Source organism: Plecotus auritus (genome assembly GCF_963455305.1).
Source record: "Plecotus auritus genome assembly, chromosome: 4".
NCBI classification, from domain to species: domain Eukaryota; kingdom Metazoa; phylum Chordata; class Mammalia; order Chiroptera; family Vespertilionidae; genus Plecotus; species Plecotus auritus.
In genome coordinates, this window is record NC_137775.1 from 111,290,987 (window position 1) to 111,317,236 (window position 26,250).

Here is a 26,250-nt window from a genome sequence, read left to right on the forward strand (position 1 = left end):
GTGGTAAGAGGGTGTGGGTTCCTGAGTTCTCAACTCCCACCCAGGTTCTTCATCACATCTTTCAATGCACATGGACTCCTCCTTCTTCTGTTCCCCTCTACTTCCTGCATGCTTTCTCATATGTAACCTCACATTGCATTGGCATTATGTTTCTTGAAGTTCTTATCTTTACTCTGATAGAACCAAAGCTTCTTGAGGGTAGGTCATTTCTCATTCTTCCATGTAAACCCCTACAGCATCCAGATCACTACAGTCACTACTTAAATGATGATAGCAAATCTCTGCAGGATGTTGGCTAGGTGATATCACACCTCCTACTATGTCCTTGCCCACAAAGGGGAAGGCATAGTGACTTTTTAAGGTACCTACTGTGTGTGGTGGTCAGGACATTGCAATGGCTGTGAAACATGTGTAGAAGGACAGCTGCTGGGCTAGGGACAAGAGGGAAGGGGGCATGAGGAACAGATCTTTTATTCTCCCCTGAAAGAGGTCATTGAATCACAACAAAAGTGCCTGTGGCAACTTCCTGGTGGAAATGATGAGCAAAGAGGCCAAGATATCCAAGGAGCCAGGCCTGGTCAGAGAGGTGGCACAGGGACCTGGCTATAAGACATGGAGGCCCAAGGAGGCACCATGAAGGCTTGAGAAGAATAGAAGGACGTTCCTAAAGCAGACTTATATTAGGTATGTTCTCATTAGGGTCTCTTCTCATTATATCTGCCCCCTGATGGTAGAAAACAAAGGTAATTTTCAACCCTGTCTCAGCCTTACCTGAAAACACCTTCTCTTTTCCCTTGATAGTGAATACTTAAGGTGAGTGTCTGAGTGTGTAGTGGGGTTACCCAGTAAGGTATTTGTGAGTGTCAAAGGGAGGGAGGCATATAAGAAATTTTATCAGTAAATGTGACAGGTGAGTGACGTGAACATCATAGGGGGAAGCCTGCCTGGTGCTGTGGAGGAGTTTATATCCTGTGGGTCTTTGTGGGGGACTGCTCCTGCAGACTGGAGCCATGGGGAAAAAGGTGGCCTAGAACCAGAAGACAGCATATGTTGGTCTGGTCCTGGCCATCTGAACTCACAAAGAGAATGATGCATCTCAGATGCAGCTCAATTCCTCTAAGGTTCAAGATGCTCGTTGGGGAATCTGACCAACAGCTGGAAAAGGGATATGAAGAGATGGATAAAATGCCTCCCCATAGACCCTTCTTTTCCTTTCTTTAAGCCATTTGGTGAGGGTCAGCTACTTTCTTCAGGGATGGATGGAAAGTGGAGGTGGGCTTGACAGTGCTGGGGAACAATCAGAAATCAGGCTTCTCTGGATGCTCACCTGCGAGTCAGAGACCTACTAATGTTAGAGGCCCTATCTAAACCCTGGTCCCCAGTCTGGAGGCCGTGACACCCCACTTTCCCAGACACAGATTGAACCTAAGACTGTTGGAACATACCTTGTACTGAAAGATTCAGAAAAGTGTCTCAAGGCATAGCACAGACTTACTTTTGTTTATACTTAAGACAGTCTTCATACAGAACCATTTATTACATAAGCATTTCACTTCCCATGGACCAAAACACTACCATTACCACTATTAAGTCTTCATACTCCCCAAGACCCATGGCAAGATTTTAAGTTCTGTTCCTGTCTTCTACTATTCCAGTCCTTCTGAATAAAATATTGATTTGATTACAATGGTTTTGATTTCCTCATATTTGTATTTATTTTTTATTCTTATTTTTCTATTTGAAAATTAAAACCACTTCTCGAATTTTTAGGAAAGGACCTTATTGGCATTTCAGTGGGAATTGTGTCACATCTCTGTATTATGTTTGGGAGAATTGGTAAATACTTCAGGACAGGTGAACCAAGGACATCTTGTTTATAGGTGAGCAGACTCACAACTTCTGAGTTAAAATCATTGCATTTCCATTAGGATTACAAAATACATTTTTTGTTAAGTGTTATTGTTTTAACTGTCTGCTTAATTCATTTCATAATAGAAAATGTTATGACAAGCATTTCATCAAATGACACCCATTCATTGATTCTAAATGGCAAGTCACTCAAAAGGTATCATTCCTTAAAAATCCTAAGAGAATTTTTAAAATTATATAAAACTAGAGGCCCGGTGCATGGGATTCATGCACTGGTGGGGGGCATGGCACACGGGGATTGGCCCCCTGTGGGAGCACCACTTATCCTGGTCAGCCACTCATCCCAATCCGCTGAGCTGCGCTCCCACTGTGGGAGCGCACTGACCACCAGGGGACAGCTCCTGCGTTGATTGTCTGCCCACTGGTGATCAGTGTGCATCATGGTGACTGGTCAACCGGTCATTCTGGTCATTCTGCCATTCAGTAACTGGGCTTTTATTATATAGGAGATTGTGTTTTCCTGGCCCGTGTGTCTCAGTGGTTAGAGTAGTCTTGTGCATGGAAGAGCCTTGGGTTGGATTCTGGCTCAACTGTACATATTTTGGTTGCAGATTTGCTCCAGGGCCAGGCAGGTGTGGGAGGTAACCAATTGATTTGTCTCTCTGTCTGTGTCTCATCCCTCCCTCCCTTCCACTCTCTAAAAATCAATGGGAAAATATCTTGGGTTAAGGATTAACAACCACAGCAATACACACACCAATATACATATATGACATTTTCTCTCTTTTATTATTAAAAATCAGAAGGATAGACAGATGCTGCTCCACTGCCATCACTCCCTGGGCTCTGAGAGTGGAGAAGGCAGGTCTCCCATGTCTGAAAATCCCACAGTCCGTGTATCATTAAGAAAGATGTGGTATGGGCAGGGATGGACTGGGGGAGAGAGGGTTGTCTTTGTTAAGGCTGTGAAAATAGTGAATGTTAGAATTTGTTATTTTTTAAATTAGAGTGGAAAGGAAGCAGAAGGGTAGAGCAATCACATGTGTGTCCAAAATTTTGTCTCTCCAGGTTCAGGAAACAAGAAGTATGTTAGATAAAGAACTTCTAGTCACTTCCTGAGCTGTGGTTTGGGGAGTGCCCTCTGGGTAAATATTTTTTCAACATGTGTGTCACCTTGTGTGGTTCTTTTTTTGAAGGATGGGCACACCTTCAGTTTCTATCTGTTTTGGTTGTTCTCCATTGCTTTACAGGATTTGATGCTTGACAGTTTTCTCAAAGTTTATCTGTGGGCCATTTAGTCTGTTATAAGCCACTGTTATTTTTAAAACTAGACTCAAGCTCTACGGTTATATTCTCTTGTCCTTTCCATGGCCCATGTGTAGAATGAACAGAAATTGAGGATTATATGAAAGTTTGGTTAGGGGACTGTCAAAAGAATTCACCACAGGGGTGAGGGTGAGGGTGAGGTAGCTCTCGATCAAGGGATTGAGCAAATTCTCCAGGTTGCACATGGCACATGCTGCCAGTCATCTGCTTACTAGCCATTTACCACTTCTTCCCTCCTAAGAAAACTACAATCTTTCTTATAAAGATGATGTGTCCATTCTTTGCATCTAGTTCACCATACGGCCACAAGACATAAACACAAGTTCTGTGGAGATTTCTGGTTGGCTTTGCTTTTGTAATACAAGTGTCATTCTGTCTCCTTTATTGTTTCTACCTTCTTCCTATCTATAATTCTGATATGAGGCTGAAGGTGAAGCAGCCATCTTGCCACTTACAAAGAGCAGGTAGGGAGAGAAAATCAAGTTCTTTGCATAGTATTATCTATCAGTCCTGGACTTACCACTGTAAACTCCTTGTTATATAAAATCTGAACCCTTTGTGTGTTAAGCCACTTCAGCAAAGGCTCTCTTACCTGCAGCCTGACTCTCTAGGTGACACTCTGGGACTGAAGGAGAGTCACCATCAGACCAGCCACAGAGCATTTCAGACCAGCAAGAGCTGAGTTGTGGTGAAGTCTGAGAAATCCAACCTGGGTCACACCCACTTATGGCCTTCCTTGTTGGGGGTCAGGAGGACTTCAGAGACCTCACAGGTAAGGAACATCACCCAACAAGTAGCGAGATAGAGGTTGAGGTCTCAGAACCCCATTTTTTTCCACAAATGACAATGTCACAAGGCATTCAACCCAACAGAGATAGAGAAACACGATGGTTGGGAAATGGCTGTCTCCGTCACCTAAATAGACTGCACAATGTGTAAAGGAACTCCTTACCAGATCACATTGGACAGGTTTAAACATGATTAAACATTTAGTTATATTTTTCTCTACAAGTAATGGGTGGGAGCTAGGAAAGATTTTAAAAAGTAACAATTTATTTTTTCTCTTTATGCTATAAATAGAGCCTATGTTTAATTTTGCAATGGATGCTATTTCCAGTGAATTCCAAATTGCTCCACAAACAGTAATTTACTTAAAGTCTTATGCGGCTCATTTCTCCAATCCTGTTTAAATTATTTTTCCTATAAAAGCAAGTATTGCCTCTAAAATAGAATTAAAATTTCCCTATCTCATTATCCTGTCTCACATATTCTATATTAGAGATATAATGCTTAAGAATATATATTTCTCAGTGGGTTGAGAATTGTCCCATTCACCAAGAAGTCACTTGTTCAATTCCTACTCAGGGCACTTGCTTGAGTTTCAGGCTCATTCCCCAGTAGGGAGTGTTCAGGAGGCAGTAGATTGATTTTTCTGTCTTTCTCTCCCTCTCCCTTTCTCTCTCTCTCTAAAATAATAAAAAAAAATAATTGAAAATAAGTTAAAAAGAGAATATATATGCACTAAATAACACAGCAAGCATGCTCATAAAACATAAAATGCAAAGACGTACAAATTAAAATGCCCTAATAATAGAAAACCTTAACATACCATTCTCAGTACAAGGCAAATAAATTAGATAAGACTAAGTAAGGGGATAGAAGAATTAAACAACATAATATAGTAGATCTCATGATATATAAAAAATACACTCCCTATGTAATAATAAAGATTACACCCTTGTTTTTCAAGGACACATGAACCAGTCACAAAAAATGATCACCATAATCCTATCTAATAAAAGAGTAATATACAAATTGACCATCACTCCAACACACAAAGATGGCCACCCCCATGTGGTCAAAGATGGCTGCCCCCATGTGGACAAAAGATGACCGGCAGGGGAGGGCAGTTGGGAGGGACCAGGCCTGCAAGGGAGGGCAGTTGGGGGCAATCAGGCCTGCAGGGGAGGGCAGTTGGGGATGACCAGGCCAGCAGGAGAGGGCAGTTGGGGGGGACCAGGCCTGCAGGGGAGGGCAGTTGGGGGGGGACCAGGCCTGCAGGGGAGGGCAGTTGGGGGTGACCAGGCTGGCAGGGGAAGGAAGTTAGGGGTTACCAGGCCAGCAGAGGAGGGCAGTTAGGAGCAATAGGGCCAGCAGGGGAGCAGTTAGGTGTCAATCAGGCTAGCAGAGGAGTGGTTAGGGGGTGATCAGGCTGGCAGGCAGAAGTAGTTAGGGGCAATCAGGCTGGCAGGCAGGTGAGCAGTTTGGAGCCAGCAGTCCAGGTTGAGAGGGTTCAGGCTGTGCTGAGGGACCCCCCCCCCAGGTGCATGAATTTTGTTCACTGGGCCCCTAGTTTATATATATAAAAGCTTAAGCAACCGAATGACCGAATTAGTCAGCTGGTTGCTATGATGCGCACTGACCACCAGGGGGCAGATGCTCAATGAATAAGCTGCCCCCTGGTGGTTAGTGCTCTCCCACAGTGGGAGCACTGCTAAGCTTATTGACCTGTCCCAGTGGCCCACCAGCTTGATGACAGCCAATCACTCCCTCAGTAGTCCCGCAGGTCCAATCTCCAGAGAACAGGCCAAGCACCGATGGACCCGAACAGGTGCCACTGGCATGATCCTGGCAGTACCACCTGACTCTTGGAAGTCAGCCTTGGGTACCCTGGCTGCTTCCCCTCCCTAGATGCTCTGCAAGAAAGAAATTATATAAAACCGGCCACCAGGTGGCTTCTGACAAACGGCGCCAATGTCAGCGAGATGGATCTGGATCCTGGGGTGGTAAGGGTGTCCCACCACCCGCTGGAAGAGCAGATCATGTCCTGACCCCTCCTCACCCCCCTCGGGACCCCACCCATGCACGAATTTATACACCAGGCCTCTAGTAAACAATAATAATTGTGGTCCATAAAGTAGAAATACTACAAACAACACTTTCTGATAAAAATGCAATAAAACCAGAAAATATTCTAGAAAAAAGAAAGGTTCTTCCAACTGAAAATTAAAACACCTTCTTTAAAACAACTCTTATTGAAAATAAACATACAAACTGACACTTTAGACTTTCCTGAAGATCACAATAATAAAAATACTGAATATCAGATGCTATAGGATTCATTTAAAAGAGGGATCAGAAGAAAATGCTTTGCCTCGAAGACTTTTACAATAAAAATATATCCTAAGAAACCAGAAACACCAATCAGAAAGGATATATGCACCCCTATGTTCATAGCAGCACAATTTACAATAGCTAAGATTTGGAAACAGCCTAGGTGCCCGTCAGCAGATGACTGGATCAGAAAACTATGGTACATCTACACAATGGAATACTATGCTGCCATAAAAAAGAAGGAATTACTACCATTTGTAGACACCTGGATGGAATTAGAGAACATTATGCTAAGTGAAATAAGCCAGTCAATGAAAGAAAAATACCACATGATCTCACTCATTTAGGGATAATGAAAAACATTATAAACTGATGAACCAAAAGATAGTTACAGAGGCAGTAAAGCATCAAACAGAGTGTCTAATTACAGCGGTAAGGTTAGGGAGAGGTGGGGGAAATAAGAGATCAACTGAAGGACTTGTATGCATGCATATAAGAGTAACCAACAGCTGCAAAACATTGGGGGATGAGGGCAGGTATGGGAGTGGGGTGGGGGGGGGGCAATGGTAAGATATGTACACATATAATACCTTAATAAAAATTTGAAAAAAATAAATAAAAATAAAAATAAAAGAATAAAAATAAATTAAATCCTCAATTCGCAAAACAAAAAACTAGAAAAAGTACAATAAAGTAAACCAAAAGAAAGCATTAAAGAAAAAAATATTTAGATGTAGTTAATAAATCATAATCCTTGCTAATTGGAAAAACAAAATAAACAAATTGCTAATTAGATTATCCAAGCAAAAAAAAAAGTAAAACCTCTTTGTGAATAAACTTGAAAACCTGGATGAAATGGATAGTTTACTAGGGAAACACAGATTACCAAAATTGTCCCTAGTAGAGAGAGAAAGTGTAAATAAAAGAATTATCAAGTAAGAAATAGAGAAAGCTCTTATGGAGCCACACTACCAGGTAAGCACCAGGACCAGACTGTTTTGCATGAGAATTTTTCCAAACTTTCAAAGTCCAGATAGTTCCAAAGTCCTTTACATTGTTCCAGAGCATGGAAAATGAAGGGAAATGCCTTTATTGCCTTTTCAAAGCAAATATAACATTAATAACCTAAGCCAAATAGTGACAGTGCAAAAAAATTAATCTATACACCAGTATCTGTCATGAATATCAATACAAAAGTATTAAATAAAATTTTAGCAAATAGTCTCCAAAACCACATGAAGAATATGAGACATCATAATCAAATGAAATTCAAAACAAATATGAAACCTGGATTCAATATTAAGAAATCTACTAATAGTATGTACTTATTAATAGATTTAAGGAGAATCAAAAGACTTTCACATAGATGGATTTTAAAAGCCTTTGTCAAAATTAATTGCTGTGAATGATAAAAACTCTCAAAAAATAGTGATTGGGGGATACTTGCTTAATATAATTACACACACATACACACGCCATATACTCCTGTTTTCCAGTATCTCATTTACTTAACTGAAAAACACTGAGGCCATATCCAGCAGCACAGCAGGTATGCTCATTTACTATAGAGATTTTTAGCCAATGCAATTAGACAAGAACAATCAATTAGGGGCATAAGAGTAATGGGGGTTGGGAGGTAATGGGGGAATAAGGACACATATGTAATACCTTAATCAGTAAAGAAATTTTAAAAAAGAGTAAATAAAGTAAAAGTGATAAAGAAACTATGGTATATCGATAAGGTGGAATGCTACCCATCAGTAAAGGAGAACAGCTATTGATGCAAACAACATGAATGATTCTCAGAATCTTTATGCTCAGTGAAGGAAGCCAGTCTCAAAAGAGACTTTGTTTTACTTTCTCTAGATTCTCAGTGTCTGGTATAAAATCTTCAGTCAAGTTCAAACAACCACTGACTGTTAATGAAGGGATGAATATGTATAAACTCCCAGCACAGAAGGGAACATCCTTATTCTTCCATCCTATTAATCACAATGCATGGTATTTATCAAGACCTTCTATCTGCCATCTGCCCTGCGAGACAAATGAGCAACACTGCTCTCAGGGTTTTGTACATGGGCTTCTCATCTCCTCACAGCTTCTCAAAAGCAGAACTGTTACTTTGCCTCATCTACAGCATTAACCTGAATGCAAGGGTAAGAATAAGTGAGTGCATTTACAAGAAAGTGACTACACAGCAGTTAAATACTTTTTTTTCCACATTAACCTGTATTTACATTTTTCTTGCAAGGTATGTGGGCTCTTTGATTAAGTATGTGCTTCTAGAAGTTTGTTATATAGTAGGATGTTTCATCATTGGAGCTTCAGAATATTGTCTGAAATTCCACTGATGAAAACAATAGACAGAGTGTGCCCCATATTCTGCAGAGTGAAGCCAACCCTGTCTCAGTATGAGTGACTTTCTGAAAGAATTATGAGCTTCTTTCTATGGTGCTTCTCTTATCCTTGAGCCTTTGCTAACTTTTTAAAATGTACAGTCTAAACTGATTTGTCTTTGGGGGAAGTAAGGGAGTGGTATATATATCCTATTGTGGGCAAAATGAGGTGAGGCATGAAGAAGTCAATTTCAAGTGGGCCGAGCAAGGACAGTGGTATGTGACCACAAGACATGCGGGCAGAATGTGGAAAGGTACTTTGGGAAATTCTATAAATGATTAGGGTATGAGTATACAGTAGAAGAGGTATAGACTTCACCTACTGTTATCCACATATTAAAGGGATTTAAAAATATATTTACTGTAGAAAGTATTATATGTGTACCGTTTTATCCCCACATTGACCCCTTACAGTCCACCCCCTTCCCCTGTCCCAGGCCTTCCCCACACTATTATCTGTGTCAAGAGGTCATGCATATATGCATACAAGTTCTTTGGTTAATCTCTCCCCACTACCCCCACACTCTGCCTTCCTTCTGAGAATTAACATCCTGTTCCATGGTTCTATGCCTCTGGATCTATTTTGTTCATCATTTTATTTTGTTCATCACATTCCACATATGAGTGAGACCATGTGTTACTTGTATTTTGGAAATTAACCCTTTATCAGATGTATCATTGGCAAATATGTTCTCCCATGCAGTGGGCTTTCTTATCATTTTGTTGATTTTTATTTTATTTTATTTTTTTTTTGCTGTGCAGAAGCTTTTCATTTTGATGTAGTCCCATTTCTTTGTTTTCTCCTTCGTTTTCTTTGTCTTAGGAGATGTATCAGTAAACATATTGCTAAGAGAGATGTCTAAGGTTTTTTTGCCTATGGTTTCTTCTAGAATTATTATGGTTCCAAGACTTATATTTAAGTCTTTTTGTCCATTTTGAGTTTATTCTTGTGGATGGTATAAGTTGGTAATGTAGTTTTGCTTTTGTGGTTTGTTTTTGCATGTATCTGTCCAATATTTTCTTTTTAAAAATTTCTTTATTGATTAAGGTATTACATATATGTCCTCATCCCTCCATTAACCCCCCAACCCTCCCACTCATGTCTCACCCCCCTGGTGTTCGTGTCCATTGGTTAGGCTTATATTCATGCATACAAGTCCTTTGGCTGATCTCTCCTCCTTACCCCCAACCTCCCCTACTTTCCCTCTGAGGTTTGACAGTCTGATCAATGCTTCTCTGTCTCTGGATCTGTCCCTGTTCATCAGTTTATGTTGTTCATTATATTCCATAAATGAGTGAGATCATGTGGTATTTATCTTTCTCTGACTGGCTTATTTCACTTAGCATAATGCTCTCCAGTACCATCCATGCTATTGCAAATGGTAAGAATTCCTTCTTTTTCACTGTACCACAGTTTTTTAATCCACTCATCTGCTGATGGGTACTTAGGCTGTTTCCAAATCTTAGCTATGGTGAATTGTGCTGCTATGAACATAGGGGTGCATATATCCTTTCTGATTCGTGTTTCTAGCTTCTTGGGATATATTCCTAGAAGTGGGATCACTGGGTCAAATGGGAGTTCCATTTTCAGTTTTTTGAGGAAACTCCATACTGTTCTCCACAGTGGCTGCACCAGTCTGCATTCCCACCAGCAGTACATGGGGTTCCTTTTTCTCTGCATCCTTGCCAACACTTGTCGATTGTTGATTTGTTGATGATAGCCATTCTGACAGGTGTGAGATTATACTGCATTGTTGTTTTGATTTGCATCTCTCGGATAATTAATGACTTTGAGCATGTTTTCATATGTCTCTTGTCCTTCCTTCTGTCTTCTTCGAAAAAGATCTATTTAGGTCTGTTGCCCATTTTTTGATTGGATTGTTTATTTTCCTTTTGTTAAGTTGTATGAGTTCCCTGTAAATGTTGGAGATTAAACCCTTATTGGTGATGACATTGGCAAATATGTTCTCCTATGCAGCAGGCTTTATTGTTTTGTTGATGGTTTCTTTTGCTCTGCAAAAGCATTTCATTTTGATGTAGTCTCATTTGTTTATTTTCTCTTTAGATTCCATTGCCCTAGGAGCAGTATCAGTGAAGAAATTTCTTCGGCATATGTCTGAGATTTTTCTGCCTGTGGATTCCTCTAATATTTTTATGGTTTCCCATCTTATGTTTAAGTCCTTTATCCATTTTGAGTTTATTTTTGTGTATGGTGTAAGTTGGTGATCTAACTTCATTTTTTTGCATGTATCTGTCCAATTTTCCCAACACCATTTGTTGAAGAGACTGTCTTGACTCCATTTTATGTTCATGCCTCCTTTGTCGAATATTAATTGGGCATAGTGGTTTGGGTTGATTTCTGGGTTCTCTATTCTATTCCATTGGTCTATATGTCTGTTCTTGTGCCAGTACCAGGCTGTTTTAAGAACAGTGGCTTTGTAATACAGCTTAATATCTGGTTTTGAGATTCCACCTACTTTGTTCTTCTTTCTCAGGATTGCTGCAGCTATTCGGGGTCTTTTATTATTCCAGATGAATTTTTGGAATGTTTGTTCTAGGTCTGTGAAATATGCCATTGGTATTTTAACGGGGATTGCATTGAATCTATAGATTGCTTTGGGTAGTATGGACATTTTGATGATGTTAATTCTACCAATCCATGAACATGGTATGTTCTTCCATCTGTTTATGTCTTCCTCTATCTCTTTATTCAGTGTCCTGTAGTTTTTCGCATATAGGTCTTTTACCTCCTTAGTTAAGTTTATTCCTAGGTATCTGAATTTTTTTGGTGTGATGGTAAATGGAATTGCTTTTTTAGTCTCTCTTTCTGTAAGTTCACTATTGGTGTAAAGAAATGCCATAGATTTCTTGGCATTAATTTTGTATCCTGCTATATTGCAGAATTCATTTATTAAGTCTAATAGTTTTTTGATGGAGTCTTTAGGGTTTTCTATGTACAGTATCATGTCACCTGCAAATAAGGACAGTTTTATTTCTTCTTTTCCAATTTGGGTGCCTTTTATTTCTTCTTGTCTGATAGCAATGGCTAGTACTTCTAGTACTATGTCGAACAGAAGTGGTGAGAGTGGGCATCCGTGTCTTGTTCCTATTCTTAGGGAAAATGGTTTTAATTTTTGTCCATTGATTATGATGTTGGCTGTGGGTTTGTCATATATGGCTTTTATTATGTTGAGGTATGATCCTTCTATTCCCACCTTGCTGAGAGTTTTTATCAAGAAGGAGTGTTGGAGTTTGTCAAATGCTTTTTCTGTGTCAATTGATATGACTGTGTGATTTTTATCTTTCAATTTGTTTATGTGATGTATCACCTTATTGATTTGTGGATATTGTACCATCCTTGCATCCCTGTGATAAATCCTACTTGGTCATGGTGTATGATCTTTCTGATGTACTGCTGGATCCAATTTGCTAGAATTTATAGTGTTTTTATATGATTTTGGGGTTAGGATTATGTTGACCTCATAAAAGAGGTTTAGAAGTGTTCCTTCCTCGTAGATTTCTTGGAATAGTTTGAGGAGGATAGGTTTTAGTTCTTCTTTGAATGTTGATAAAATCCTCTGTGAAGCTTGGTCCAGACCAAGGCTTTTGTTTGCTATGGGTTTTTAAAATACTTCTTCAGTTTCATCAGTTGTTATTGGCCTATTCAGGTTACCTGATTCTTTTTGGAGAGCGAATTTATGTAGGAATTTGTCCATTTCATTCTAGGAACATTGTTCAGCTTGTTGGCATATAGTTACCTGCAATATTTTCTTACATATCTGTGGTGTCAACTGTTACTTCATTGCCTTAGTTTCTGATTTTTTTAGTTGAGTCCTCTTTCTTTGTTTCTTGATGATTCTGGCTAAATGTTCATCAATCTTGTTTATCTTTCAAAGAACACACTCTTTTTTTAAATATATTTTATTGATTTTTTACAGAGAGGAATGGAGAGGGATAGAGAGTTAGAAACATCAACGAGAGAGAAACATCCATCAGCTGCCTCCTGCACATCTCCCACTGGGGATGTGCCCACAACCAAGGTACATGCCCTTGACCGGAATCGAACCTGGGACCTTTCATTCCTCAGGCCTATGCTCTATCCACTGAGCCAAACTGGTCAGGACAGAACAAGCTCTCTGATTCACGGTCTTTTGTATTATTATTTTTTTAATTCTTTAATGTTTAAAGTATTACATGAGTCTCCTTTTTTCCCCCATTGACCTCTTCCCCACACCTGCAAGCACAAGCCCTTACTCCCCCTACTGTCTGTGTCCATTGATTATGCTCATATGCATACATACAAGTCCCTTTTGTACTATTTTTAATCTCTGTGTCTTTTATTTCTGCTCTAATAATTATTATTTTCTTACTTCTACTTACTCTGGGCTTTTCTTGTTGTTCTCTTTCTAATTCTTTAAGTTGTAGGGTTAAATAGTTTATTATTAATTATTCTTATTTTTTGAGGTAGGCCTGTAATGCTATGAACTTTCCTCTCAGGACTGACTTTGCTGTGTCTTAGAAATTTGGGTTTGGTGTGTGTTCATTTTTATTTGTTTCCAGGAAGTCTTTTTTTTTTTTTTTTTTTTTTTAATTTCTCTCTTGATCTCACTGGCAACCCATTCATTTCATGACATGTTATTTAGCCTCCATGTGTTTGAATGTTTTTGAGTGTTTTTACTCTACTTGATTTCTAATTTCATTCCATTGTTATATGAGAAGATGCTTGATATTATTTCAATCTTCTTGAACTGGTAAAGTCTTGTTCTGTGTCCTAACAAGTAGTCTATCTTTGAGAATGTCCCATGTGCAATTGAGAAGAATGTATGTTTTGCAGCTTTTGTGTGAAATGCTTTAGAAATATCAATTAAATTCATCTGATCCACTGTGTCTTTTTGAGTCACTGTTTCCTTGTTAAGTTTTTGTCTGGAATATCTATTCAGTGAATTCAGCAGGGTGTTAAAATCCCCTATGACTGTAATGTTGTCAATCTCTCCCTTAAAGTCCTCCAAAAGTGTGTGTGTGTATGTGTGTGTGTGTGTGTGTGTGTGTGTGTGTGTGTGTGTGTGTGTATGTATATATGCTCCTGTAGTAGGTGCATATATGTTTACCATGATTATATCCTCTTGTTAAATCAATCCTTTTAGTATTATGTAGTGACCTTTATTGTCTCTTCTGATGGCCTTCAATATGGAGTCTATTTTGTCAGATATGAGTATTGCTACCCCAGCCTTTTTATTAATTTCCATTTGCAGGGAAAATAATTTTCCATCTCTTTACTAATCACCTTGTGTGAGGCTTTTATTCTGTGGTAGGTCTCTTTTAGACAGAATATATTTGGGTCATAGTTTTGTATCCATTCAGCTAACCTATGTATTTTGATTGAAGCATTTGATCCATTCATATTTAAAGGTATTATTAATAGCTATTTATTTATTGCCATTTTAATTCTTTATCTCTCTCTCTCTCTCTCTCTCTCTCTCTCTCTCTCTCTCTCTCTCTTCCCCTCCATATTTCTTCTTCTCATTACAGCAGTCCTTTTAGCATTTTTTGCAGTGCTACTTTGGTGTTGATAAAATCCTTTAGTCTTTTTATTTGTCTGGGAAGCTCTTTGTTTTACCATCTATTTTGAATGCTATCCTTGCTGGATATAGTAATGTTAGTTTCAGATCCTTCCTTTTCATTACCTTGAATACTTCATGCCATTTCCTTTTGGCCTGTAGAGTTTCTGATAAAAATCAGCTGACAGCTTTATGGGAGCTCCTCTATAGTTAACAAATTGTTTTTCTCTTGCTGCCTTTAAGACTCTCTGTTTGTCTTAACTTTTGGCATTTTGATTATGATGTGTCTGGGTGTTGGCCTCTTTGGGATATTCTCACTTAGGATTTTTGTGCCTCCTGAATTTGTGTGACTTCTTCCTTCTCCAAGTTAGGGAAGTTTTCTGCCATTATTTCTTCAAACAGGTCCTCTATCCCTTGCTCAGTTACTACTTTACCTTCTAGCAGTCCTATGAGTTTAACATTGTTACATTTTATGTTGCCCCACAGCTCCCTTAAGCTGTCCTCCTGTTTTTTAATTTTTTTTTCTTTTTGGTTCACTGATTGAGTGATTTTTTTCTACCCTGTCTTCTAACTCACTAACCCAATCCTCAGCTTCCCCTGATCTGCTGTGTATTCCTTCTAATGTGTTAATTATTAGTGCTATGTCATTCAACATTTCCAACATAGTCATTTTTCACAGTTTCTATATCTTTTCTCATGTTGAGCATCCTTGCAATAATCTTTATGAACTCTATATCTGATAAATTTCTCATCTCCATTTCATTTAGCTCTGCGTTGGAGAATTCTCTTGTTCTTTCAGTTGGGGTTTATATTTTTTTGTCTCCCCATTTTGGCTGTCTGTTTGGGTTTGTGTCTATGTGTTAGGTAGATCTTCAACAGTTCCAAATCACTGGTGCAGGACAATGTCAGACACTGTTTGTGACTGGTCCTGAGTACCCTGTTAGGAGCTATCAGCAATCTACAGCTTGTGGCTCCCTCTGCTGGGGCTGGGTGCCTTTAAAATGTACCAAGATGTGCAGCAAGGTCTGATTTTCCTAGCTTGGGCCCAGAATTAAAACAGGTTAAGATTCAAAGCCTCCAGAGTTCTGCCTCTGCCTGCAGTCTTATCATAATTCAGTCCTGATGATCCTCTGTCTATTGACTCCAGGATGTGGGGAGAGATTTTCCAACAGGGTGGGGCAATGGCTTGTTCTCCAGGCAAAAGCTGTCTGGATGGTAAATGTCTGACTGAGAAAGATGTCCTCTGCAACATGAGGGAATTACTCAGCACAGGAATCCAGGGCAGCTGCCTTCTGAGCTCTTACCCCAGAGCCATCAGCCCTGGATTCTGCTCACAAGGCTCTAGTTCACTCTATCCTCCCTTTGCTGGAGTCCAAGGTGAGTGGCTGCACCCAAAATTTTGTGTGTTGGCCCTTTAAGAGGATGCCTGCATTTCCAGCTGTGTTGGAGACCGGGTGTAAGCTGACAAGGTCCTTGCACCTGAAGGGACTAGCAAGGCTAGGTCCCCTACCCACACAGTTTTCCCAGGCTTGTTTGGATGGTGGTTATCAGTAGAATGAGAGCAACTTTTCATAGCTTACTAAGAAGTCTGTAACTATTTACTGAGATTTGCTATACTGAGAATTTGTCCTTCTGCTCTGTCTCTCCCTTAGAGATTAAGAGGAACAAAGAATACATTCCTCTTGACAGACCTCCTATTCAGTGTTTTGTGTATAAAAGGCATTATGCAGTTAATAAACTTGCTGCAGTCTCTCGATGACCTGTAGTCTTCCCGATCCCGCTCTCCTATCTTTCTTTCTTTTCTCAATTCCCACCTCCCTACCTCAGCCCGGTTCAACCTGTCAGGCTGGCCCTGGCACAGCTGTCTTTCCCTTTCAGACAGAAACCCTGCTGCTTTTTAGAACCAATTGTTATGTGGGAACCTTTCTCAGTTCTGGTGCTCTGAGCTGGAGGCCCAGTTTGGGGTTTAGATCCTATAGTTCTCAGTTGAGAAAAATCCACAGCTGAAATATATTGAGCTGCTATTGTGGGAACCCGGCGAGCCCTCTCCTGCCTCGATGTGGTCTCCTCTTTCCATGCTTGGTTATTGGGGTTCTCTGCAGCTAGTCTTCAGCTGATTATTCAGGTTGGTTTTTCTGTATTTTAGTTGTAATTCCAGTTTGGTCATGGGAGAGTATCTGTGAAGCTTCCATTTATTCCTCTGGCATTTTGGAACCTGTAAAGCAAGCACGTCAAACTTGTGGCCCCTGGGCCACATGTGGCCTACAATGAATATTTTTGCGGCCCAGCCAATATAATGGTATGTAAGAAACGTTTTAATAAAAATTTAGTAACTTAATTTTTATAATATCCTGTTATACATAACTATTAATAATGAACTACAGTGTTCGCTATTGACTGCTTACTATAATCATGTTGCAGTAATTTCCCTTACATGCCTTATGCACAGGTGCACCATTTCTGTCCACTAATACTAGCAGTGAATATTTTAGCAGCCAATTGCCATGTCATTAGTCTTGGAATGACTTGTCTGGTGTGCGCAACAGGAAATATTTTGCTTTCTGAGAACAAGAAAAATAGGTTCATTTATTTGTGCAGTAATTCAGTGTCTGGTAAGTTAATGTTCAAGAAAAAATATTAATTTTTATTAAGTGTTCTATTAGTTTATGTTAATAAACTCATTAATTTACTCATTAATTTCAGCCCTTTGTATTGAGCATGTTTATATCTAAATCAGCGGTTCTCAACCTGTGGGTCATGACCCCTTTGGGGGTCGAATGACCCTTTCACAGGGGTTGCCTAAGACATCCTGCATATTATATATTTACATTACGATTCATAACAGTAGCAAAATTACAGTTATGAAGTAGAAACAAAAATAATTTTATGGTTGGGGGTCACCACAACATGAGGAACTGTATTAAACGGTCACAGCATTAGGAAGGTTGAGAACCACTGATCTAAATAAACCTACATTTCTATGAAAATTGAAGCTTTTGGGTTTTTTTTGTGGCCCACATAAACTTACAACTTGTTTATTTGGCCCATGTTAGCCTTTGTGTTTGACATGCTTGCTCTAAAGGAATTTTTCTTTTTTTAACAGAAAGCGCAGAAAGATCTCAGAAATCTTGATTACACATAATTTAGCACATAATGAATGAATCCAAGGATAAGGTGGTCTTTGTTGGGAAGAGGGGTTAAGAACATGGTCCAAACTTTCAGGACAGAGGGCAGAGATCTTAGGGGTAGATCAAGGCTGGTTTTGTAGTTTTACCAAAATGTAAAAGTCATCTCTGTGTTCTTAAAAGAATTATTAATGGTATTTCCCAAGATAAAAGAAATTCCACTTTTGCACAAATGTGAGAGAATAAGAGACTTATATTATGGTAACAATAAGCAAACAATTGAACTGGGTGGAGAAGCAGTGAGGGGATGACCCACCTAGTAGTAAGTCAGCAAGGTGTGGGATGATGGATGTGTGGTGGTAACAGTTTCACAAGAAAATGAGATAACTAATTATTCAGCAAAGTAGTTACAATAAGGTTGTTCAAAGACTTTCTACAGAAACATCTGAATATACCGAACATTGTTCTCTTAGCGATTGAACCTGTGTCATTTGCTCTTTCTGGCCTTTCACTTAGTTGAGTTCTGAGAAATCTGTTTTTCAGGCAGCTCTTTGTTCTTCAGGGTGCAGATGATAGGAACAATTTCAGTAGTTCCCTAAGAATGTAATTCAGCAAATTTAAGTTCATTTGAAGGAATTCTGTAAGCATCTCTAGCTATCCATTACCTAATGCAGATAATTGATTGCTGTTAACCACATGGGTAAAATGGTCATTGTCATCCCAAAGGCAAAAATGTGGAGAAGCCACAGGCAGAGATTACATGCCAATCTAGAAACAATATAGAGGAGAAACCTTTACTGGGGATAGAGAAAACTTAGGGTCATCATCTTTTTGTCTCTTGCCTTCTCCTTCTCTGTCTCTAAGAAATGGTTCAGAAGATAGGGAGCATGCATACATTCTGCTTTGGAGTTTTACAAATTGAGAATGTGTCCCTCCCCTGTTAAATAAATAAAATATCTACCTGTTGCCAACAAGAAACTTTATTACACTCCCCAGTCCTGAGAGCTTGAGAAACAGAAACAGAGAGCTCTGACTTTGGGGAATGAGTTACATGGGGAAGGAACACTTGAAAACCTGCAGGAAACATAGACAGATTTTCATTAGCTTAATCTTCCTTGAACAGTAATGAGATAACAAAGGAAGCAATCTTTAATACTCTCAAGATTATGTCAAGTATATCTTTCTGACTCTCAACTTCACCTCGGGCACTTTGCTGCCTGAAAGAATAGTAATTCTCCTTTTCTTTAAATTTCATCTCCATTTCTTCCTTTCTCTTTTCCCGCTCCAGTTTATCCTCCAGCTTTCTGATTTTCTCTTCATACTCCTCTCTTAACTGCCTTTTCTCTCTCTCCACCTCAGTTCTACATTGTTCTTGTATCACTTGAATCTGTTTCTGAATCTGGACTTCGGCCCTTTGGTACATTTTATTAGTGTAGCATCTTCCCTGGTTCTCCATCACTATATGCTGGACCAGGTCCAGCAGCTGTGTCCTCTGAGCCTCCTGCTCAGCCCCTGTCGCCTTATTGTTGAACTCACAGTGACGATCCTTGAACTGCTCCATCAGATCTTGAAAAGCTTCTGGAACTTCCTTTAAGTAATCATGGAACTCCATGCCTTCCAAGTCATCTTTCCGGGTAAATAAGAGAATCATGTATCTCCTAGCTTTGGGTCCAAACATTGACAACATCTTCTCCACGGCCTTTTGTTCTTCCTTTGTGTAACAGCCCAGCGGGATTACTAGGAGCACAGCGTGAGGCCCAGGGGAGGTCAGGAGGATGCAATTAGCAATCTCTCTTTGTGTGTCAGCATCCCTTATTTCTGTGTCAAAAATGCCAGGCGTGTCCACAACAACAATTTCTCTCCCATTCCACATGCTGCTCCCTTTCTGACAGACCTTGGTGATGGATTTTGCTGCAATACTGGAATGAAATATTTTCTTTCCAAGGATGCTGTTCCCAGTGGCACTTTTTCCTGCTCCAGTCTTACCCACTAAGACAAGTCGCAGTTGTGAATCTCTGGGGTATTGGTTTCCAAACCCTGGGACATCAGGAAACAAAAGCCACAGTGTTAGGACTGACTTCCAACCTTTCCCCCTGCTTGGGCCCCACCCACTGGAGGTGGAGATTCATAAACAGATTAATGTGATACAGTAGTGTCCTGTCCCTGAGCCACCTCTGCACTCACAGGAGGTCTGTGGAACCCCTGGGCCTTACCTCCCTCCTGCAGGACTTGGAGAATGCCAGGCCCTTCTCAGGAGTCCTTGGGGCTACTCTCTCTGACCTTAGGAAGCTAAGTGCCCATGGATGAAGGAGCATAATGGTTCAAGTGAGAACTCTGAGCCACTTCTGGTAGCTGCTACTCATAAGCTAATGTAGGAAGGAACACAAAATCTGATTTTGGGACATCACAGGTGAAGATTCCCTTCCCCCCAATTTATACCCAAAATGGAACTTTGCGTCTTCCCATTAAGAATCCAAGTAGGTGGGTGATTCAAGATATCCTACCCTTGAAAGGGAGAAAAGGGCACATGGGCAGAAAAGCAACGTGTTCCTTCATATTCACGTATGCATCCATCTTCTCAGGGATTCTGAACCACAGGAGAACAAAAACTTTACTTTTACATTATGACCTTAATGTATAAATCTAATGAAGTTTTCATACCTTAAATTAATATGTAGAAGACTTCTAGCCAGAAAGTATTGAGAGTTCTCTGGAATTACTCTAAAATCCCTTGATACATAAATAATAGTAATAATAACTCATATAGAGTAGCATCAGTAGAGTAATACTTTCTTAGTTTCACCTGGTTAGGCATGTATCCTTCCTAGGACACTTGGAATTGAATAACAGAACAGCATAGCCTATTGCCTGAATGATATTTTAAAGATTAGTGTGTCTTAGGTTAAACACCAAATCATCTACATAGCTCATTCCCTATTTCTAATCAGTAATTCTCTGCTTATCTTTTCCATGTGTCTATAAAGTTGAAGTCTTCAGGATTTGTTGAGCACAGACCGGGACAATAGAAGTCAACTGATAAGCACATCTGAGAGCCTGTTTCTCCTCCAAGAAAAAGACCCTGTCAGCACAGCCCTTGAATAAGACTGATTCCTGCAGGAGGAATCCTGTATTATAACCACCTGTCTCTGCTTTAAGTCTATACATACATCATCACACTGACAATATTACAGATATGATTGTAAACTCCATTTTATTTTTCAGAGATATCATCATTATTTACCTAGTACCTCAGACCAAACTAGAAATTGTTCTAGAGTCCTCTCTTTCCATTACCTTCCAAATCTGACCTATTGGCAAGTTCTCTAGCTCCATCCACAAATCTGACCTCTTCTCTCCATTCTGAAGACCATCATACTAGCCCAAGCTACCATCACCATGCATGACTCAGCAGTCCCCCACTGGTCTCTTAATTTCCATCATTCTTTCTTTTTCTATTCTGTAAATTGGAATGAGTTTTTAAAAATATCAGTCAATTCAAATGGACCAGTCTGTTGAATTTGCTGGTTACAGTGAGGCCACCAGGAGCAAGGAAATTAGTGATCTGGATGAATCAATTCCTCTCACATTCCCCTTTCCCAGTCCTCTCTCAGGCTGAAGAGAGTGACAGAGAAGCAACCAGAGAGGCTACAACTGGCCTTTCTGATGTGTCCACATTGTAGGAAGTAGGGAATAAAAACAAGGCATCAGCCTGGGATCAATCAGGATACTTTAACCTCTCTTCCTCTAGAGCAGTGGTTCTCAACCTTCCTAATGCCGCGACCCTTTAATACAGTTCCTCATGTTGTGGTGACCCCCAACCATAAAATTATTTTCGTTGCTACTTCATAACTGTAATTTTGCTACTGTTATGAACTGTATGTAAATATATGATATGCAGGATGTCTAGGCGACCCTTGTGAAAGGGTCGTTCGACCCCCAAAGGGGTCGTGACCCACAGGTTAAGAACCGCTGCTCTAGAGGTTTTGCTGCATCATGAAGAGGCAGTGCAGAGAGTGGAGAGAAAAGAAAGAGCTGAGTCACTTAAGAGAATATAAGAAACGGGGTTGGAAATATTCTGTTCTTGCTCAGATGGGGACTGGCAGAGAGCACAGGAGAACCCACTGCCACGTTCCCTCAGTCCCACTTGGCCTGGGGAGCCCAAGCATCCTCTCACCATGGCTGGTCCTGGGTTCACTGAAGTTGAAAGACGTACTGTGCAATTGAGCTGCCATCATAGTTAGAATTCCTGTAGATAAGAAACATAACTAATTTTAGGGAAATGGGTAGTAACTGCAAACCAAAACCTCATGAAGCCAACAGTTTTTTGTTTTTTCCATAAACTTGCTACTTCCCTATTTCCCAACACTTCTCAACTCCCCATTGTTAGTTTCATTTTCACTTGTGGCTTTCTAGACGAACATGTTTCAAATGCTTTCTCAGCATTGGTTCTGGGTGTCCTTCCCCATCTATTCAATAAATTATTGTTTTAATGCTGTTTGTATGTACTCTGTAGTCTAGACCATCCTCAGAATTCTGAATTTTTATGTCCCATTTAACTTGTCCACTGGGCAAGTTCATAGGCATCTCACTAAGAACTTAGACAAAATGTAATCCTTCACTTCCCCAACCTCCCACCTGTCCTGTCTCCAGATCAAGTAAATTATTCTGCCCCCATTTCAGTAGATTTCATCACCATTCAGCCAGTGGCTACAGCAGGATCTTGGGGTCAGTTACAGTTCCTCACTTCCTCATCAGTCCACCACCAAATCCCATAGATTCTACTTCCAGAACATGCAAAATTATTCATTCTTCCCGCCTTCATCTTTATCCAAGCCAGTATTATTCGTTTGCCATGTAACAGGCTCCTAAGCTATTATATCATCATCAATTATTTTTTCTTCTATAATCAGATGCCTTTAAAACTAAAATATCTTTTTTTCTCCAATACCTTTCCCTCCAACAGCATCACCACCAACAATACAGCTGTGCTGGGGTCCACTTGCTATTTGCTACAATCACATTCCCAGGGGTTCCTGTAGAACACATATCACTATAGGATGTTGTTTGTCTGCTCTTTTTACGTTGCCCTTTTTGGTGTAAGCTTTGTGATGATGGTAGGGCCATCTGTGTCTTGTATTCCCCTTATTACTTGGGGACAAGCACAATAGTCAACAAAGAGTAGTTCTTCATAAATATTTGCTAAATAAATAAATTGATTAAAAAATTCTCTGGTTCTTGCTTCCTCTCTGATCTTGTTTGTTCAGTCTACATCTGTGAAGAAGATTATTCTTTTCTTATTCATCAATGCTTAGTATAATAGAAACATCATATTGCATTTTAAATATTTTGTCTCCTTGTTACCTATAAATGTTTGGCAATAGAGAAAGCTGTGTATAGAAGTCATATTAGAGTGGAATATGACTGGAACAGGCTGACAGACTCATCTCATAGGAAGCCAGCAAGTATAAACTTGAACACTGTTAGAAAGACAGACACTCCTTTTGGAAAAAGAGTTATGTACTTATCTCTTAAAGATAGGGAGTAGAAAACAGCTTCTTGTAAACTGGGAAGGGAAATCATAGAATGTTTACAAATAAGCTTTGGCCATGAAGTTGATGTTATGATGGGTATTCAGGGGAGGAACACACTGAGTTGTGCTTTTCCTAGTTCTCTTCACCCACAAGCTGCCTCAGAGCTAATTCTGTCTGCTCACCCAACTCTATTCCTGAAAGCTTCTAGTTTATTTATAAATTCTAAAAATACTGAAATGAATTATTTTTACAAACGTCCTCTGAGAAGCAACCCCTGAAAGAGGTACTAATTTTTAGTGCTCAGCATTTAAAACAGATTACAGCCTAAAATCAGCAGAGGCAGGAAACAGAAAGCAATGAGAAATCTATGCTGAGAAGTTTGCCAGAGGTTTCAGAAATAAATCCAGAGGAGAGGTCCCCTCTGCACCAAATCCCACATTTCCCTGCCTCTTCCCCCAACACACACACCAAAACGCCAATATTCCTTTACCTGAAAAATCTGGGTCCTGCTCCCTTCTCTTACTTTGAAGGCAATGCTGAGCGAGGATATTGAGGGTAAGGAGGAAAGAGAAAGTAAGGGGAGGAGCTGTATGAACATACTCCTGTAAGACCTGCCCACCTTTCAGAGCAGCAAACAGAAAACACCCAATCAGAGCAGCAAAAAGAAAAAGGTATTTTTAAAAGTGAGGACCACTGGCTGGTGTTGCTCAGTGATAAGAATGTTAGCCCATACATAGAAGGGTTATAGTTTCCATCCTCAACCCCTGTGGGGACCATATGCGAGAGGCAACCTATTGATGTGTCTGTCTCACATCTCTCTCTTTCTCTCCCCTCCCCCGCATTTCCACTCTCTTAAAAAAAAAAAAATCAATGAAAAAACTCTCCTCAGGTGAGGATTAACAACAACAAAAAAAGCGAGGATAGTTTAAAGGACTTCTGAGACAGCATAACAACCTCTGCATCATAGAGGTACTAGAAGGAAAAAAAGAGAGAGTAAGAGATTGAAAGCCTGTTTGAAAATTTAATGACTGAAAACTCTCCTAACCTGGTGAAGTAAATAGATACACCATTCCAGGAAGCACAGAGACTTCCAAACAAGATAAAGTCAAATAGGCCCACACCAACACACCTCGTCATTTAAATGGCAAAAGCCAGAAACCATGAGAGAATCTTAAAAGCAGCAAGAGACAGTTATTTAAAAGGGAGTTCCTATAAGACTGTCAGAATTTTCTTAATAGGAACTTTATTTTAATCTTTATTGTTGAAAGTGTCACATGTGTCTCCTTTCTCCACCATTGCTGACTCCCACCCCCGACTCTACCCCCAGACTTTCACCACCCAATTGGCTGTGTCCATGGGTTATGCATATACGCATATGAGTTCATTGGTTGATCTCTTCCCCCACTTCCCCCATCTGCATTCCCTCTGGGGTTTGACAGTTTGTTCAATGTTTCTATGTCTCTGGGTCTATTCTTGTTCATCAGTTGTTCATTAGATTCCCCATATGAGATCATGTGATACTTACCTTTCTCTGACTGGCTTATTTCCCTTAGCATAATGCTCTCTAGGTCCATCCATGCTGCTGCAAATGGTAAGAGTTCTTTCTTTTTTACAACTACATAGTATTCCATTGTATAGATGTACCACAGCTTTTTAATCCATACATCTGCTGATGGACACTTAGGCTGTTTCCAAATCTTAGCTATTATAAATTGTGCTGCTATGAACATAGGGGTGTGTATATTCTTTTTGATGAGTGTTTCTGAAATCTTAGGGAATATTCCTAGAAGTGGGATCACTGGGTCAAAGGGTAGTTCCAATTTTAATTTTTTGAGGAAACTCCAAACTGCTTACTACAGAGGCTATACCAGTTTGCATTCCCACCAGCAGTGTATGAGGGTTCCCTTTTCTCCATATCCTTGCTAACACTTCTCCTTTGTTGATTTGTTGATGATAGCCATTCTGACAGGTGTGAGGTGATACCTCATTGTCATTTTGATTTACACCTCTTGGATGATTAGTGACTTTGGGCATTTTTTCATATGCTTTTTGGCCTTCTGTACGTCTACTTTGGAGAAGTGTCTATTTAGGTCCTTTGCCCATTTTTTAATTTGATTGTTTATCTTCCTTTTGTTGAGTTGTATGAGTTCTCTATATATTTTGGTGGTAAATCCCTTGTTGGATGTATCATTGGCAGATATGTTCTTCCCTGCAGTGGGCTCTCTTGTTATTTTGTTGATGTTTTCTTTTGCTGTGCTGAAGCTTTTTATTTTGATGCAATCCCAAATTTTTAAAATTTCTTTTTAGTTTCCATTGTCCTAGGAGATGTCTCTGTGAACATATTGCTATGAGAGATGGCTGAGATTTTGCAGCTAATGGTTTCTTCTAGGATTTTTATGGCTTCATGTCTTACACTTAAGTCTTTTATCCATTTTGAGTTTATTTTTGTGCTTGTGTAAGTTGGTGGTCTAATTTCATTTTTTGCAATTTTCCCAACAACATTTATTGAAGAGACTATCTTGATTCCATTGAAATGCTCTTACCTCCTTTGTTAAATATTAATTGAGCATAATGGCTTTGTGGATTTCTGGGTTCTCTGTTCTGTCCCATTGATCTATATGCCTGTTCTTGCGCCGGTTCCAGGTTGTTTAGAGGACAGTGGCTTTCTAGAATAACTTGATATCTGGTACTATGATCCTGCCAACTTTGTTCTTATTTCTCAAGATTGCTGCAACTATTCGGGGTCTTTTTTTATTCCACATAAATTTTTGGAATATTTGTTCTATGTCTGTGAAACAAGCCATCGGTATTTTGATAGGGATTACATTGAACTTATAGATTGCTTTGGGTAGTATGGCCATTTTAATGATGTTGATTCTATCAATCCATGAACATGATATATTCTTCCTCTTGCTTATATCTTCCTCTAACTCCTTTTTCAACATCCTGTAGTTTTTTGAGTACAGATCTTTTGCCTTCTTGGTTAAGTTTATTCCTAAGGGTCTTAATTTGTTGTTGTTATTCAAATGGTAAATGGGTTTGTTTGTTTAGTTTCCCTTTCTGAACGTTCATTATTGGTCTATAAATAGGTAATCAATTTCTGGGTATTAATTTTGTATTCTGCTACTTTGCTGAATTCATTTATTAAGTTTAGTAGATTTTTTTATAAAGTCTTTAGGACTTACTATGAACATTATCATATCTTCTGCAAGTAGTGACAGTTTTACTTCCTCCTTTTCAATTTAGGTGTCTTTTATATCTTCGTCTTGTCTGATCATGATGGCTAGCACTTATAGTACTATGTCAATCAGGATTGGGGAAAGTGGGTACC

At 39.6% G+C, this 26,250-nt stretch overlaps 1 protein-coding gene across 1 annotated transcript; it reads right to left on the reverse strand.

Moving 5' to 3' along the window:
- Window positions 1–18,354: 18,354 nt before the first annotated feature.
- On the reverse strand, window positions 18,355–23,461 carry LOC308247405 (GTPase IMAP family member 4-like). Its single transcript, XM_080666439.1, has 3 exons — window positions 23,410–23,461; window positions 21,563–21,634; window positions 18,355–19,425 (listed from the first exon to the last, which is right to left on the reverse strand). The coding sequence occupies exons 2-3, from the start codon at window positions 21,621–21,623 to the stop codon at window positions 18,494–18,496; spliced, it is 993 nt and encodes a 330-aa protein (XP_080522565.1). The 5' UTR covers window positions 21,624–21,634; window positions 23,410–23,461; the 3' UTR covers window positions 18,355–18,493.
- Between the last annotated feature and the right edge of the window lie 2,789 nt (window positions 23,462–26,250).